The following is a 16,914-nucleotide window of genomic DNA, read 5'->3' on the forward strand; positions in this document are numbered from 1 at the left end:
ACATTTTACTGCCACTGTTTTAGCCCCATATATAACTGGCTGGGTTTGACTTGACATTACATTCTTCAGTATTATACGTACACTGGGCTGGTGGTAACCCTAACGCAGGGTTTGCTCTGCTGCTAAGAAGAAGACGGCTCTTGTTTTCACTTCTTTCTGTGACATCACGGTCTTTTCGACAATCGACTGTTCTGGTCTGCTTGTGTAATCTAGCATGATGCAGCTTCTTCAACCCTGGTTTAAGTTAACGTTGACGAGGCTTGGCTAAATTGTGTTAATGGAACGGCTTGAGCCTGAAGGGAAAGTCAACATTAATTCTAACCAGGCTTTTTCAAGTAAGCACAGATTTCCTGAGCAATGTTGATGGAATACCCCCCTGGTTATTATGACCCATAGTTAGGTTTTGTTGCTAAGCGACATCTAGTGGGATCGTAGGTATTATGACAGGAGCATTCCATGTCAGGAGAAGGTTGTGGTGGATGGCAGCAGTTTATGTTGTTTCTGTTATCCATGGCTGTTTGTGTTATTATTGTAACCATGACAACAAAGATCTTCTAATGTTGAGGTAATACTTATTTATAGTACTTATTTTATAGTAAGTATAGTTTTGTCCAACGTTGAAAAATATACCAACACCTCTAAAGCACTGATCAACATATTGTGTCTGGTTTGTTTCATCTTTATATAAACAGAAATTATGTATATAAAAATGACATGTAGTTTTGGGTAGAACTACTTCTTGACAACCAACAGGTGGATGCAGCTATTTGTGTGCAGCTTCCGAATCTTGTCATCACAGGTTGCCAGGTTTGGTACTATTGTGTGAGACCAAAACCAAAATCTGTGCTAAACCTATATTTGGCAACCTGTCTTATGGCAAGAAACATTGTACTGAAGTGCTGGGCAGGATACACTTGTTCATCAAGCATGTAACTCACGTAAATACACAAACTCACAAACAAAATTTCTCACACATCTTTCACTTCAGTTTGTTGGTGTCGATACATCACAGTCACTCATTTCACATATTAAATTAAATATGCAATTCTTGTGCACACATGTGTAATCTTTAGATTTTTACTCTAGAGTTTGAAATGGTTGAGTACAGAATGTGCATTTATGACAAGTTGCACCGTCATAGTGTAAATTGTGGAAATGGAGAACTGGTCTGCGTGTTAGCATGTCTAAAAACTGGCTTAGCACCGTAGATGCTGGAATGTGTACTAAATAAGCAAGTGTTAAAGGCTTCTCTGCTGGCTCAAGGCCAACATAATAACTGGGTTAGGAGGGGATAGAGGTGAGGGATGCAGGATCATGTTGCAGAGCCCTCACACACAGAGGCATTTAATCCCAGTGTGTGTGCAATACATTCCATTACATCTAGAACCATAACACACACACACACACACACACACACACACACACACACACACACACACACACACACACACACACAAAAAGAAAAAAAAAGAAAAAGAAAAATTCATTGTGGTATCAGTCAGATTATGTAAAATATATAAATACCTCCTAATGAGTGACTCAGGTTTTAAACTGATAATCTGTAACTTTTCCACATTAAAATGTTTAATAACAACTAGACCTATGTTCTATATGTTCTTGAGTTTTGTTCTTACATTTTCCCAAATGTTTCCATCAATTCTCAAACCTACAGAAATCATCATGGTAACATTTAATTGGTCGCCTGTCAATGACATCATATCCTCTATGATCATGTGTCAGTGTGTTTGTCTGACAGAAGCTCAACATTGACTTTTATCTAGTTTTAAGCCACATACGCTTTTTACACCTTGGTGGTTTTCACTCTATATTTGAACCAGATGAAGGATTTTAGTCGTCGGACGTCTGGATCTGAAGTTATCAGAGAAACAAGCTGAGGAAATGTTAGACAGCTCAGCTCCCAGCTGCTGGAGACGTCCTGTCCTGTGTCACTGAAGAGCGTCTGTGAATCTCTGCGTTTTAAAGAGAAACTTTTTTATGCAGTGTTTCTACTGGTTTTAATCCCCTGGTGTGTTTGTTATGGAGAGGAGGACACCTCTGTGGATGATTCAGCTGCTGGTAAAAACCTGCTGAACGTCTGCTTCATAAGTTATCAGAGAAACAATCAGAACAAAGGTTAGCATCAATCTCAGCTCCAGCTCTTCCCTGAGTCTCTGTCCTCCGTACAGCGTCGCTCAAACACTGACTTTAAATGTCAAACTGCTTCATTCAGTGTTTTTAATGGTTAGAATCACCAGGGCTGTTTGATTTCCTGAACCACTGACACTGAAGGAATCCAAACCGGGAGGAGCTTACGGTAATGGTGGTGAAGACAACAACTCCCATGATCCCACGCTATTTCATGATGTCACCCAATACCGTCTTTTGTTATTGTTTTGATTGAGAGGAACCTAGAGGCAGAAGTTACTGACTGCGTTTAATGGTTCATTATAAACTGATTATTAATTCGGTGGTCACATAACAGTTATGGTCTACAAGTTATTTGCAGTGAATTAAAAATGTGTAATGACCAGTTCCAAAACCAAGCAATCTACAAGGACTGTTTGTTCATTTTAGATTATAATGACTACAATGAATGGCAGGAAATGGAGATGAAATGGAAATGGAGATGATGATAAATGACCTTAAGAAAATATTTTTTACATTGTTCATCTATTATGTGATTATAAAAATGGTTCACTAATAAAATATGAAATTAGTTTAAGTTGCTTTAATGAATGTATGGCCACCAGGTGGCCGAGGATGGAAACACAGCATTGACAAATTATTGCCTTATAAAGTTGATATAGTGAACAAGCTGCAAGCTATACTCATGTTATACACACTAAAGAATTTTACTGTAAAATAACAGTAAAATACTGGCTGCAGAGACACCAGCATTTTACTGTTATTTTACAGTACTGTAATTCATTTTCACAGTATATTACTGTATATTGGATTACTGTAATTTTACAGTATATGGCAGCATGTTACTGTTTATTTACAAAGGGTAGTACAATCTTTTACTTTTGAATTTAATTCCTATAAATCCCCCTTTTTCAAAAAAAAAAAAAAAAAAAAAAAAAAAAAAAAAAGGTAAAGCAAGAAAACATGTCACAATACACAATTAAGAATAAAAATTAGAAGTTAAAAGGTTCTGAAACTTGAACCGGTTAGGAACAACGTTGAGCTAAAATAACCAAACAGGTTTCTGGTAAAAAAAAAGGGCTACACTTTTTTTACAATGAATTACAAGGATGTATTTCTGGTGGGCTTTAAGATGGTGGCAGCACAGCCTTCAGTCAAGGGGAAGCGGGGCAATATAATCCTCAGCTCCTCAACATCACTCACTCTCTTAACTTGAAGGTTTTTGTGGTGCTCCAAGGAGGGGAGGGGGACCCACTCTTCCACAGCCTCACACAGTCTGAAGCCTCCTGATCTCTGGGAGGGGGTTAGAGTCAGAGGGAGAGAAACACAGAGAAAATTATTTAACTTTCCTCTTCTTTTGTTTGCCAGTGATCCTCTGAGGGTGAGTTTCAGGTAACTGGGAAGTCCTCTTCCTTTAGGTGCCAGCAATCCTCTGAGAGGGGGGATTTCCAGGTAAGTGGGGAGTTCTGCCCAACACAGCCCAGTCCAGCACAGCAGCTTCCTCTTGACAGCCCGTGGTCCACAATGTCTGAAAAACACAGTCTTCAAGCCACTCCACTCCACACTAATTAGTTCATTAAATTCACCTGTCACCTCAAGCTCCTCACGGTGCATTCAGGTGCACTGCCACTGTAGGGAAAATAAAAGACATCCACATTTTGGAGAAAACACACTGAGGCTGGTTCAAAACGCCACGTTATGACAAACACACATTTGATAAAATATTACTGTAGTTTATTACTTGTCCTCAAACATTTGTATTACAAAACTGACAAGGTATTTGCCAACCATATTTGGGAGAAGTCTGGGAGATGTCTCCAATAAAATCCTCATCTGCTCTATTAAAATAGCATCAAGAACAGTGTAACAGAACTGTATCACAGTCTAGTAAATGTGAACTGCATGACAGCAAATAAGAAATGGAGAAAGAGAGAGGAGAAAGATGGAGTAACCACTGAGGGGGGACGATTGCAGTTTGCCTGGTATTCTCAATCACCAATGACCAGTGCCTGTAAGAAAAACAAACAAAAAATTGAAAAAATTAGCACTTGTGATATGAAACAACAAACTTCTGAACTTTTGGAAAATTCTATGACATGTAGGATAAACACTCTTAAAAGAAGCATTGTACAACTGTGGGTCCACATGTGCCTGATTATGTTAACATATCAATGCAAGTCTTAGTACACACGTCACATGATGTCATCTTGCTCTAGTCAAACACACTGACTCACCTCATTTCTCCACCTGCTGTCAGAGTCCCCTCTTGCTTTTGAAAATCGTCCCATCTTTCTCCATTGCAGTTGTACAGTCAGCTCTGTATACAGTATACTGTAGCACAAGTAAACAAAAGTTAGCCATGTCTTCACATTGCAATGGGCGAGTAACTTAAATAAAGTTAACTTTACTGGCTGTTGGCTGCCTTTAATCGAGTATCTATGGAAACGGTATCTTATTTACAGAGCTGTTTAATGAAAAGGCTGGAAACAACACCTTCACTGTTAGCTAGCTAATGTTGCTCAAACTGCAGAGCTTGTCTTTGCCAATTTCAGTGAGCTGACCTAATGAGACATTACTGAAATGTCAACAGTTTAATAATCATGCAGAGAAAAAAATACTGGACAATGCTAATTTCATGACATAAGTGTAATGTTATCTTCTTGGTTGAAGTCTGTAGTTAAAGGACTGCTCTCTACCGAAGCTGTGCTCGCTGGAGTCAAGCTCCAAGCCAGACTCATACTGTCACTCAAAAATGAGCTGTATGAGAAGTTTGATTCATATTAAATGTTACAACCAAAACAGAAACATTAGCTTACAATAATAAGCACGATAAAGAGGGAAAATGACTGGAGTTACAAAGGGATGAAAGCATGTGTTTCAAAAGCGTGAAAAATACTGTATTATGCTGATTAATTACAGTTATATACTGTTATTGGTTAACCGACCGCAATAACTGTTCATTTACATGTGAGGGACGAATATTTAACATTATTTTACAATTATTATGAAATACAGTATTATACTGTTATAAATCCACAGTAAATTTACAGCAATTTATTACAGTGCAACCAAAACAATGAGTTATGCAAAAGGCTAAAAGTCCTGTACTGAGGAGAACTCCTTTCACATTACACTAGGTCATTTGATCCAAAATATTCATTAGTGCAGCTTTAAGTTGTGGTAATAAATAAACACAGGACTTTACAGTAGGCTATTTGTAGCTTTAACATTTTACTTTAACCCCCCCCCCCCACACACACACAGACACACACACACACACACACACACTTGTCTATCCCCCCACCCCCACCCCACCCCCCTGCTGTGGGGGCCAAAAACAGCCCTAATGTTGTTCACTTTTTCCTCAGGGTGACTGTGCATTTATCTTTTAGTTTCTAACTCATGAACGCAGATATTAGATTCTATTACATTGATCTTTAATAGACAGTTATAATACAAATTATATGGAACACTCCAAGAAGACATTTATTTTTACATATTTACGATTATTATTTTATAAAAAATCTGTGATAGGCATCAAATCATTCCTAACGCTGATGCATAAAAAACTCTTTCTTTTTAGCGTCAAATCATAATAAACATTAGCTCAGGGAAGCTTACTGGGTAAGGTCAAGACCTACTTTATTTACTTTATTAGAGACCTTAAGACCTTTACTTTATTATAGAGACCATCTGACCATCTGTTGCACCAACAGAACTGGGCTCGGGGGTGGGGGGCTGTCTGCTTCGATCAATTATTATTATTATTATTATTATAATGACTGTTGTAGTTGCAGAGCTGGATCCTGCTGCTCCAAACCAGAGAGAATAGGAGGAGCACACTCTACGGGAGAGAAAAAATCCCTGGTGAAATACAGTCACATTTTTGAAGTTCAAAACTCATAAAAATGGGATACTTATTATACCATATCGCCACCTAATAACATTCGATAATAACGTCTTTTTAATTTGGTTATCAGAGAAACAAAAATATTTTTCATAATCATTTTTATAACTGATTCAGGTCTTCATATCGTAATACTTTCAATAATACGATGGGGTATTAGGGCCACATTGAGGAGAAAAAATCTGAAATTTCAAGAATAAACTCATAATATGAAAAGTCATAAAATTAATAGAATAAAGCTGTCATTTTACGAGAAATGTTATAATTTTACAAGAATAAAATCATGATATTATGAGAATGAAGTCATGATATTATGAGAATTCATTTGTAATTGTAGGTTGCGTGTTGTTTTAAGGGAAATATCAGAAGCTTTAAAATGAAGAACGTGGAGCATCCTGTGAAGTTCTTCTTTAGCAGAGGTTTCACAAATAGAGAAAAAAGAAAAAACTTCATCTTTTGTGGTCATCGGCATCATCATCATCATCAGCAGCAGCAGCAGCAGGAGCAGCAGCAGGAGCAGGAGCAGTAGCAGGAGCAGGAGCAGTAGCATCATCATCATCATCATCATCATCATCATCAGCAGCAGCAGCAGCAGCAGCAGGAGCAGGAGCAGTAGCATCATCATTATCTTCATCATCATGACATTGAAAAGACTGAAGAAATTCAGTCTATTCTATTGTTAGACAGACAAACAGCAGCTGCCAGAAGCAGCTCAGGGTTACACTGACTGTCCTTTCACCCGTTTGATTGGTTTGATCGTAACCAATTCTCGTAATATTATTTTAATGTAATGACTTTTCTTGAAATACTATGACTTTTTTTAAAACGTAAAAGTATGACTTTATTCTCGACATTTCATATTTGTTTTTTTTCCTCAATGTGGCTCTAATACGTTGTACGATAGCGTATGAACGCATCTGTCGCGGTTAAATGACGTCATTATGCGCCAACATTACATCCATGTGGGGCAGTTGCAGAGTTGAGCAGCTTGTTATGTTCCTTGTGTGTTGGACATCAAGGCGATGAAGCTCCTTTAAATCGGTTTGTCTTGGTAACCGTGAAGCGCTGTGACTGTTAAATGAAGCCGGTTCGCTCTCTGCAAACAGCAGCGAACAGGCTAACATCAACAGCTAGCTAACAGGGCAGCAGTCAAGCTCTGCATTTCACACATGGCTGATGACAGTGTGAGAGCTGGGGCTTCAGCCCAGCAGCAGGACGGCAGTGCAAGCAATGAGAAGACTGTGAGCAGTAACGGAGAAGTTGCAGCAGGAAACCAGACTCTGTCTAAAAGGCAAAGGAAAAAGCTCCTGAAGCAGCAGAAGTGGGAGGAGGAGAGGGAGCTGCGAAAGTAAGTAAGGTGTTCCCTGTCACAGTCAACAGCACTGTCAGACATCAAGGCATTCAGCTACAGAGGTGTGATAGCAGAGCCTATTCATATAACATGTCATGGTGCTCATTATAATAGGCACCACGACATGTAATGTCACATGTCACTGATGCATTTTTGGGATAAACAGTTTGCAACAGTTTGTGTTTCTGTTGTAGTTTATTTATCTATGCTCTAGTACAAAAACATAGAGCACCATACTTGTTAATGTATAAAATCTGAGGTGCCGAGTTTATTTACAATTCACTTGGTCAGGAGGTCACATTGAGTCACATTGAGATCTCATTTACAATTGAGATCTGAGTACAGAAAAAATCATTTATGTATTCATACAAACAAGTGGACATGTGTTTAAACAGGGATCAAAGTGTACATCTAAATGCTTTTAAATATGCATAAGAAGATACACAACCAGGTGGACAATAAGATTGACAACTTAAAGGTTGATAACAACAAGTTAGAAAAGAGTTTAAGTAAAACAATTAAACCCCAAGTAAGACTTCTAATCAAATTTTTGAAAACTCCCTTAAAACTGCTCAGAGGAACCACTACTTAAACAAGGTAAACATCTCCAATAACTCAGCTACTTAAAATTATTAGTAGTCATTAAGATTCTCTGAAAATGACGGTGTGATTATGGTGTTTTTAAATGTTTTACTACAATGTGAGAGTCTGCAGCGAAGTGTCACATCATAGTCCACATTGCAGTTGCTTGTTTGTTTCTACTGCAGGCAGAAACGAAAGGAGAGGAAGCAGCAGCGTCGCCTGCAGAGGCAGAACCACCAGGAGGAGGAAGGAGGAGACAATCCAGGAGCCAGGAAACGTCCACGCAGAGAGGTGACGCCCAGCTCTCTCAGACTAGTGGTGGATTGCAGCTTCGACAACCTCATGCTGATGAAGGTGAGCATCTCTGGGAGTCACTGCAGAGGGATACTGACGTGTTTTGACTCAGAGATTCTCTTGACCACTGATGTTGTGTTTCAGGATGTCCGGAAGCTTCACAAACAGATCCAGCGGTGCTATGCTGAGAACAGACGAGCTGCACATCCAGTACAGGTTAGTGGCTCCTGGCCGACACATGAAGCAGTAGAGACGATGCTGTCTGATGTATAACTGCTGCTCTCACGTCTCCAGTTTTATCTAACGAGCCTCGGTGGACAGCTGAAACAGAGCATGGATGAAAAGGACAAAGGATGGGTGAACTGGAAGGTAAGCAAAGCTGTAACAAACAGTTAGCTAATCCATTAGTAGACCAAAAGAAAATGAATTGGCATAAACTAGTCAGTATCTTCTATAATGTATTTATATGTAAGAAAAACACTTCTAAAAAATTGAGCTTCTGTGCCCAGAGAAGAGAAGCTACATGAGACTAATTAATGTTATTGTTTATTTGTATAGGCACAAGTATAAAGCGTGAGCCAATGCCACATACCACAGCATTTATAGCCAAAGCTAGTTTGCAGCTAGCTAAGGGGCTGTGTAAAAGTAAATTATACAGTTTTCTAAGTCAGACATATAATCGTCCACAAATGTGACTTTGATTAGGCTGAAAAAATACTGGTATGAAACAGGAAGTAATGTTTTTAGCCTTTCCAAATTAAAGGGGCATCTCTAAAACTGATATTAAAAGTTACATTTTGACTTTTTTGTGTCAAAATACTCCTGTTGGATGTACTTCATTAGCTGTATTCCAGAGAATAGCAGTGCTTCAACCAATGGTTATTTTCTCAATCGATTGCTATAAAATATAAAGAAATTGGTCAAAAATGGTCTTTTCTCAAAACAAAGACATTCAATTTACTGTCATATACAAAGAAAAGCATTAGGGCCCGTATCCACAAAACATGTTAAGGCTAAAACTAGCTCCTAACTTGCAGATTTAGGAGAAACTCCTAAAAATAATGGGTGTGTCAGTCCTAACTTTAGGACTCCTCATTTTTTTGGCTAAGAGTAATTCACAAAGCCACTTAGTGCTAAAAGTTGCACCTAAGTCTGGGAGAAGTTAGAAGTAGTTGAAAGGACTCCAAACTTGTGAAGGTGCAATAACTTTTCCTACCAACTGAAACAACCTGATCAGAACAAATTCATTTTCAGTTGTTGTTTCAGCTCTTGAGAAATCATGGAATGGACACATTTGTTAAAAAATGGCACTTTTGTACTGTGTTTGGTGAACATTACATGTTCCTAGATGTTCTTGACACCCAGCACAGATTTTGAGAAAAAAAAAGAAAACTGCCTTTATTTTTGAAGGTATGTTGCGCAAAGCAAAAGTTCTCTGTCATCTACACACTATCTGCAGTGTCTGAATACAAATAAAGTGAATCTAAAGCTACTGTTCATGCTATTACTATTTCCTGTTAATAATAAAATGAAACTTCTTTTTCAGCAGCATTTAGAAAGCTCTGTGGCCTCTTGTTATAAGAAAGCCACTACATTTAACTCTGTGCAAGTTTTTGACACAAAATGTAAAGTGCTTTTTTTTCAGTGAACGTGATACAGAGTGTAGTGAACAGAATAAAACCTAAATTAAATCAGTATTTGTAATAAGTCTTTTTTGTTTATGCTCCCATTATTCTTCCATTGTTTAAAGAACTAAAAATTAATTTTCTCTATTTAACAATTGGATAGAAATGTCAAAAGTGCCTATGACAGGAAACTCTTTATACTTATGTCTGAATATAATTTATTCTGTCCTCTTGCTCAGTTCCTTATTTCTCTTTAATTAGTTTAATGGCTGTACTTGTCTTTTACTTTCATGTTATTTTATTTAACATTTCAATCATGTTTGTTTTGTATTTGTGGTTATGAAAGGAGGGTTTCTCATCCATGTGTTATAAATAAAGTTAGTTGAAAAAAAAAATCCCTATGAATTCTCCTTCACATCTTTCTTTGACCTCATGATGTTTCCCACCGAGGTCGGGGAGAGGAGGTTAAAGAGGAGATTAGTTTGACACTTCAACTGGATTTTAGATAGACCTGTGCTTGTACCATGTGTCTAAGTGTGTCTTTGCATGTCTGTGTGCAGGACATTAACATTAAAACAGAGCACTACAGTGAAGTTGTGGCTATAGAAGATCTGGTGTACCTGACATCAGACTCTCCCAATGTGCTGGAGGAGCTGGACCAAAAGAAGGCCTACATTATTGGAGGTCTGGTGGACCACAACCATCATAAGGTTTGTCTGACTTCAGTGCTGCTGGTTGTAGAAACATAGCTGAAAATGATGGAGACGTTCCTCTAACTGGCACATCATATTCACATCCTTGATGGGTTGAGCTGGTCAGTTCTCTCTCATTTGCAGGGGATCACCTTTGAGCGGGCGAAGGAGCTGGGGATCAATCATGCTCAGCTTCCTCTCAGCAGCTTTGTCAAGATGAACAGTCGCAAGGTTCTGGCAGTCAACCATGGTGAGTACATGTATCAGACCAGTACATGAGATTGATATGAATAGTTTTAAACCTCTGCACAAATAGCTCTAATGTGTTCTGTCTACAGCTCTGAGGTAAAATTCCCCACATTTGCCAGTGACCAGTTGTAGTTGGGATTGTGTCCAATAAAAGCTTAGCAGCCACAACTACAGTGACCACAGCAGGTCTTAAAGCTTTGGATTTCTCCTCCTGCCTTGGCTTCTGATTAGAGCAGTACTTGGTACATATAGACCGTCAGATTGTCTGAGCCTTTCAGAACCAAAAACACATGTTAGAAATAGATTAAAATGTTTTTTGCTTCAACATCAGCACACCTGGCTAACCAGCTTTCTAATAACTTACCGTGACTTCCAAGGCCAAGAGTTAGCATATCAGAAGCAGAGGAACTTTCCCCCCTACTGTTTCTGAGTGATATTAATGTTGGCACTGCTGTTGTAAAGAAGAATATAGTCGTTTCACCACTGCTCATTTTAGAAAGATAATAATAATAAAAATAACGTTATTAATATAGCGCTATTCAAAACAGAGTTACAAAGCAATAAAAGACAGAAGAGAGGCAAAGTGTCAGTTAGCAAGGCAAGTATACAGGGAGAATCACAAATATGTGTGTTAAAACAATGGAATCAATAAAGCAGAAAAAAGAAGATAAAACCAAACCAAACCAAAAATGAAAAGTAGAAACCAAAGATAAAAATATTGAAATCAAGAATTAAAAGCTGCTTCATACAAGTATGTTTTGATTAGTGTTTTAAACTGGGGCCTGATCTCCTCAGGCGGGACACTCCAAAGTCTGGAGGCTCTAATAGCAAATGCACAGTCACCTTTGTTTTTTAGCCAAGACTTTGGGACAGATGAGTTCATCTCAAGGATCTCAGGAAGTGCGTTTGGTCATAAGCGGAGAGAAGGTCTGAGATGTAAGAAGGTGCCAAACCAGACAGAGCCTTAAAAGTGATTTAAAAGTTTTAATTTTAAAATTGATCCTAAAAGACATCGGTAGCCAGTGTAAGGAGGATAAGATAGAAGTTATATGGAACCAGTTAGGAGTCTAACTGCAGCATTTTGTATGAGTGGCAATGACCAAAGAGATTTTTGGGAGAGACATGTAAACAGAGAGTTGCATTAATCAAGACATGATGAGATGAATATGTGAATAACCTTCTCCAGATCAATGAATGACACAAATGATTGGATTTTGGCGATAGTCTGTAGCTGATAAAAACGTGAGTGGACAACCTTTTTTATGTGGAGGTCCAGTTTGAAATCATACATTGAATATTACACCAAGATTTCTGGCAGAGATCTTTAGGTTGGAAGCCAGTGGACCAAGGATGTCGGTATCAATCTGAGCCCTGACAATGAGAAAGACCTCAGATTTGGTGTCATTGAGCTGGAGAAAGTTTTCAGACATCCACCTTTTAATCCCTTAAACAATGGTGCAGGGTTTGCTGGCCACAAGATCACTGCCAGGAAATGTGTGATTTGTTTGGATTATCAAATGGACAATGAATTATTTGTTTTTGCCCTCTAGCAGTAGTGTTAGCAACATAGCTACTGCTGTTAGACTGGCTAAAGCAAAAAGAAAATGGAAAAATCCCATTTTGAACCAGAAACCCTGATCTCAGTGCTGTGATAAAGAAGCAGATTAGAATGACCCGTGTAGCAGCTATAACCGAGTGGGCGGGGCTCAGCTGGTTGTAAAGATGGCTGTGTGAGAGAGTCGGTTAAATTCCCATGGAATGCCATCTAAATCAATATTGAATAAATAAATACATAAACAAATGAATATAGCTATGAAATAAATCCTGAAATAAATAAATTAGGTAATAAATATGTAAATATGTAAATATATGTGAGTCAGTAAATAAATAAATAGCTATATAAATGAATGAATAAATAAATAAGTAAATAGATGAATAGATAGCTTTTTATTTTAAAAATTTAATTTTTATTTATTACAGGGGACTTTTATTTTATAATTCCACATTAATTCATCTCTGAAGTCTTTTCCATCTGTTATATTTAAATGAGGCTGTTATCTTACAGATTCAGACCAAAGCTACAGCACTGAAATAAAAGTCTTCTGAAATAAAAAAAAAATTGAAATTATAAAATTAAAGTCCCCTGAAATAGTCGTCATTTTTGAAATAAAAATCTATTTATTTGTTTGTTTACTTATTTATTTATTTACTCACTTATATATGTTTACATTTATTTATATATTTCTACATATGTATATTACTTAATTTATTTATGTCAGGATTTATTTCATAACTTTATTTATTTATGTACTTATCTATCTATCTATTTATTTATTTATTTGTTTATTTATTTCATATTGAATTAGATGGCATTCCATAAATTCCTGCTTTGACTCTCATGTGTACGTTTATCCATCCTGCAGTGTTTGAGATCATCCTGGCGTATGTGGAGAAGGGAAGCTGGCAGGAGGCCTTCTTCACCGTCCTGCCTCAGAGGAAAGGAGCGGTAGCTGTCGATAAAGACAGCGCAACCGCTCCAGAAAAAGAGGAGGAAGATTCAGACTCTGATTCTGACCTTGACACACCAGAGCAAACAGAACAGAATCTAACACTCAGCCCAAATGGACAACTCCAAAAAAGTCCTAATGTCTGATACTGTAGGAAACTGTTTTGATTTAATGATGCTAAGGTTATATTGGAAAGTTGTTTTTTTTTTCATATTTCAAAATGCTTTTTGTTTTTTACTAGATATTTATTGAACATTTTACTTTGTGCTCATTTAATTACTCAAATCAGTTGGACTGTTGATATAAATGGAGAATTTCAGTTTTGCTACAGTTTTTTGGCAAAATATAGCTTATTATTATTATATTCAAGAAAGTGATTTTTACTTAGATTTTTATTCTTTTGCTTGGAGCTGAAAGCTAAAGCTGCCAGACCTGTGCCAAATGAAAAGATTTAATACAGGATAAAGTCAACATATGACCATCATTTTCACTGGTCCGGAATTTCCTGGAATATTATGATTTTTTTTTTGACAGTATAGTCTGGATATAAAATTGAAATTTGAAATAGACTTTGGAGAATATCAATTTTTGCAACTTGATTGAAAATTATATTTTCAAAGAAAAATTTCCAAATTTTTGGGATGTATTTCTTTGATTTGTTGCCCTTGGTCAATCAAAGCATGCAAGGTGAGCCAAAGCATATTGGGGCCCAGTGGCACCTTAAGGAGATGTTTTCAGGAGACAGTGTGAGCCCACAGGGGGCAGTCATGGTCCACATTGGACAATAGAAGAAGGCCCAGGGGGGGAGATTGTGTTTTGATAAACCACCTGCATCTTATTTGAGTATGGGGGGCCCCAAAGCGAATTCAACATCCCAGACTGTGCCTACTATGCCTGTGCTATAGGTCAGACCTGGCCTGACTGCAGCCACAGCAAATTGCAACATGAGTTAAGCATTCAGTCTTTAATGTTACACCTGTTCTGAAAGGAATCTCTGCTACACAAACTGAACGTGCATAGATTAATTTACATTTAGCGTGTTTATGTTATACAGATATGTTCTGGACCCAGGGACAAGACCCATTGTAATTTGAGCCCAAGAACAATCAGACCCATTGCTGCCTCACCAGCCATTAGATAGATAGATAGATAGATAGATAGATAGAAAGAATTTGGTGTCCTAAATTCTGACTTCATGTCTTGACTCAGAAAGTGGACAACTGCTCAAGGGTCCCAGACCTTCAGGTTCACTGTGTCGCATTTACTCTATGGTCATTTCAAAATAGCATATTTAAAAATGTACATTAAAGTTAAACTTAAGTTGTTTTTCATTTTTGCTAGGGATCTGTAAGGGCCCACCACTGTATAGAAGCAGTCTGAAAGCTGTTCTTCCACTGTTTCTATGGGTTAATTGTGGCTTACAATATGCATTGGTGGGAAACACGACGAACTGTCGAATCACGTCACCAACTGAGGCAGGTAAAATATGGAGAAAGATTATGTAAATACCGTCCGCGCCTAAAACACATTTAACATATTTATGAATGGGAAGGACAGCTCTGGTTGCTCCAGCAACTAAACCCAGAAGTTGTAGTATCCATGGTAACAAGGCAAGGTAACGCTAAACCCGAGAAGAGTAGGCTTTGATCGGTTGAAGCAGAAGCCTGTTCGTTTTGATACATCAAACCGGAGGGTCCAATGCCGCGAAAAGCGCTGAAAGTGTTGGTTGAGTTAAAGTTCAGAGCGGTAAGACTCGTAATTGCTCTCATTGAACTGAGCTCCTGAAACTTCATTGGTTCTGTGTGGAGTGAACGGTGCGGTCAACTCCAGTTTACATTCTAGTCTCAGCCATTTTTTATTTAGCTGTTTAAAAACACGTTTTTCGTATCGTATCGTCGTCTCCCGCTTATCCGGATCCGGGTCGCGGGGGCAGCAGCCTCAACAGAGAGGTCCAGACGGCCCTCTCCCCAGCCACTTCCACCAGCTCCTCCGGGAGAATCCCGAGGCGTTCCAAGGCCACCTGAGAGATATAATCCCTCCAGCGTGTCGTTGGTCGACCTCGAGGTCTCCTCGCGGTGGGACATGCCCGAAACACCTCCCTGGGGAGGCGTCCAGGAGGAATCATCACCAGATGCCCGAACCACCTCAACTGGCTCCTCTCGACATGGAGGAGCAGCGGCTCTACTCCGAGTCCCTCCCGGATGACCGAGCTCCTCACCCTATCTCTAAGGCTGAGCCCGGCCACCCTGCGGAGGAAACTCATTTCGGCCGCTTGTACCCGCGATCTCGTTCTTTCGGTCATTACTAAAATGACTGTTAAAAAACTAAAATTACTGCTAAAAAACACGTTTTTAGCACCGGATTTACAGTCGTGTATGAAGTTTCAAGGGTCACACGCGTCGGCATATATTTTATGCAGCGAATATATGTTTTACCTGTTAGATAATCATTTTTAAATTCTGTTCACACCGCCCAGGTGATATGTTAAATTGTAACAGGAATTTATTCACCTATTTCTAATTAATTAACATGGTTATTTTTTTCTGTGATTATTGGTTAGTTTTATAATTGCTTTTATTAATATGATAATAATAATGACAATAATAATAATGATATTTATTTGTATAGCACTTTTCAATACAAGTAACAAAGTTCTTCACATGAGTCAAATATAAACATCCAAACAAATCAAAGTGAAATGTAAATGAACTGACAGCAAAGGCCCGTCTCCTTTGGTTTTCAACCTAGACCTTGGTTCATAGGGGGATAAAAGCTCAGACATATATTATTGCTTTTAAGGACAGTGCAGAAGGATATATATATATATATATAGTCAAGCCTGAAATTATTCATACCCCTGGCAAATTTTGACTTAAAGTTACTTTTATTCAACCAGCAAGGTTTTTTTTGACCGGAAATGACACAGGCTTCTCCCAAAAGATAATATGACGATGTACAAGAGGAATCATTGTGGAAAAAATTTTCTCAGCTTTTATATACATTTGAACAAAAAGTGGCATGTCCAAAATTATTCATACCCTTTGCAAACTGTCACAGTCTATGGGAAAATCCAAAGTTCTATACCATTCCAAATAGTCCAAGCTGTTCTAAAGCATCTTAATTACCCTGATTCATTGGGAACAGCTGTTTTAATCAACTTAACAGGTGAAAAACAGCAGCTCTCTGCAGTTGGTTTGTGGACAGTCATGGCTGAGACAAAGGAGCTCACTGAGGACCTGCGGCTGTGCATTGTGGCTGCTCACAAGTCAGGAAAGGGCTATAAGGCCATATCTAAATGTTTTCAAGTTCCAGTGGCTACAGTGCAAAGTATTATTAAAAAATACAAGACGTTCCGCACTGTGGAAAATCTCAGAGGACACCTGTGCTGGTCAGGAGGATAGTGAGAGAGGTGAAGAAGAATCCAAGGTTCACCACCAAGGCCATCCTGGTGAATCTGGGCTCTGCTGGTGGCAATGTCTCAAGGCAGACAGTCCAACGGACACTGCACACTGCTGGGTTCCACGGACGCAGACCAAGGAGGACGCCACTTCTCCAGATAAGG

General features: G+C 38.4%; 2 protein-coding genes across 2 annotated transcripts in view; both read left to right on the forward strand.

Annotated features, from left to right (window-relative positions):
• The first annotated feature begins 7,009 nt into the window (after positions 1-7,009).
• trmt10a (tRNA methyltransferase 10A) lies at positions 7,010-14,617 on the forward strand. Its single transcript, XM_022747835.1, has 7 exons — positions 7,010-7,400; positions 8,171-8,339; positions 8,424-8,495; positions 8,574-8,648; positions 10,465-10,614; positions 10,741-10,846; positions 13,269-14,617. Exons 1-7 carry the CDS (start codon positions 7,222-7,224, stop codon positions 13,496-13,498), a joined length of 981 nt encoding a protein of 326 aa, XP_022603556.1. The 5' UTR covers positions 7,010-7,221; the 3' UTR covers positions 13,499-14,617.
• A 433-nt stretch (positions 14,618-15,050) lies between these two features.
• The window catches only part of LOC111223581 (spermatogenesis-associated protein 6-like), a 17,962-nt gene continuing 16,098 nt past the window's right edge, over positions 15,051-16,914 (forward strand). The window contains exon 1 of the mRNA XM_022747787.1: positions 15,051-15,098. Coding sequence (XP_022603508.1) covers positions 15,051-15,098 — 48 coding nt within the window. The remainder of the gene's footprint in view (positions 15,099-16,914) is intronic.

Source organism: Seriola dumerili, unplaced genomic scaffold (genome assembly GCF_002260705.1).
Source record: "Seriola dumerili isolate Sdu_G_001 unplaced genomic scaffold, Sdu_1.0 BDQW01000111.1, whole genome shotgun sequence".
Lineage (NCBI taxonomy): Eukaryota > Metazoa > Chordata > Actinopteri > Carangiformes > Carangidae > Seriola > Seriola dumerili.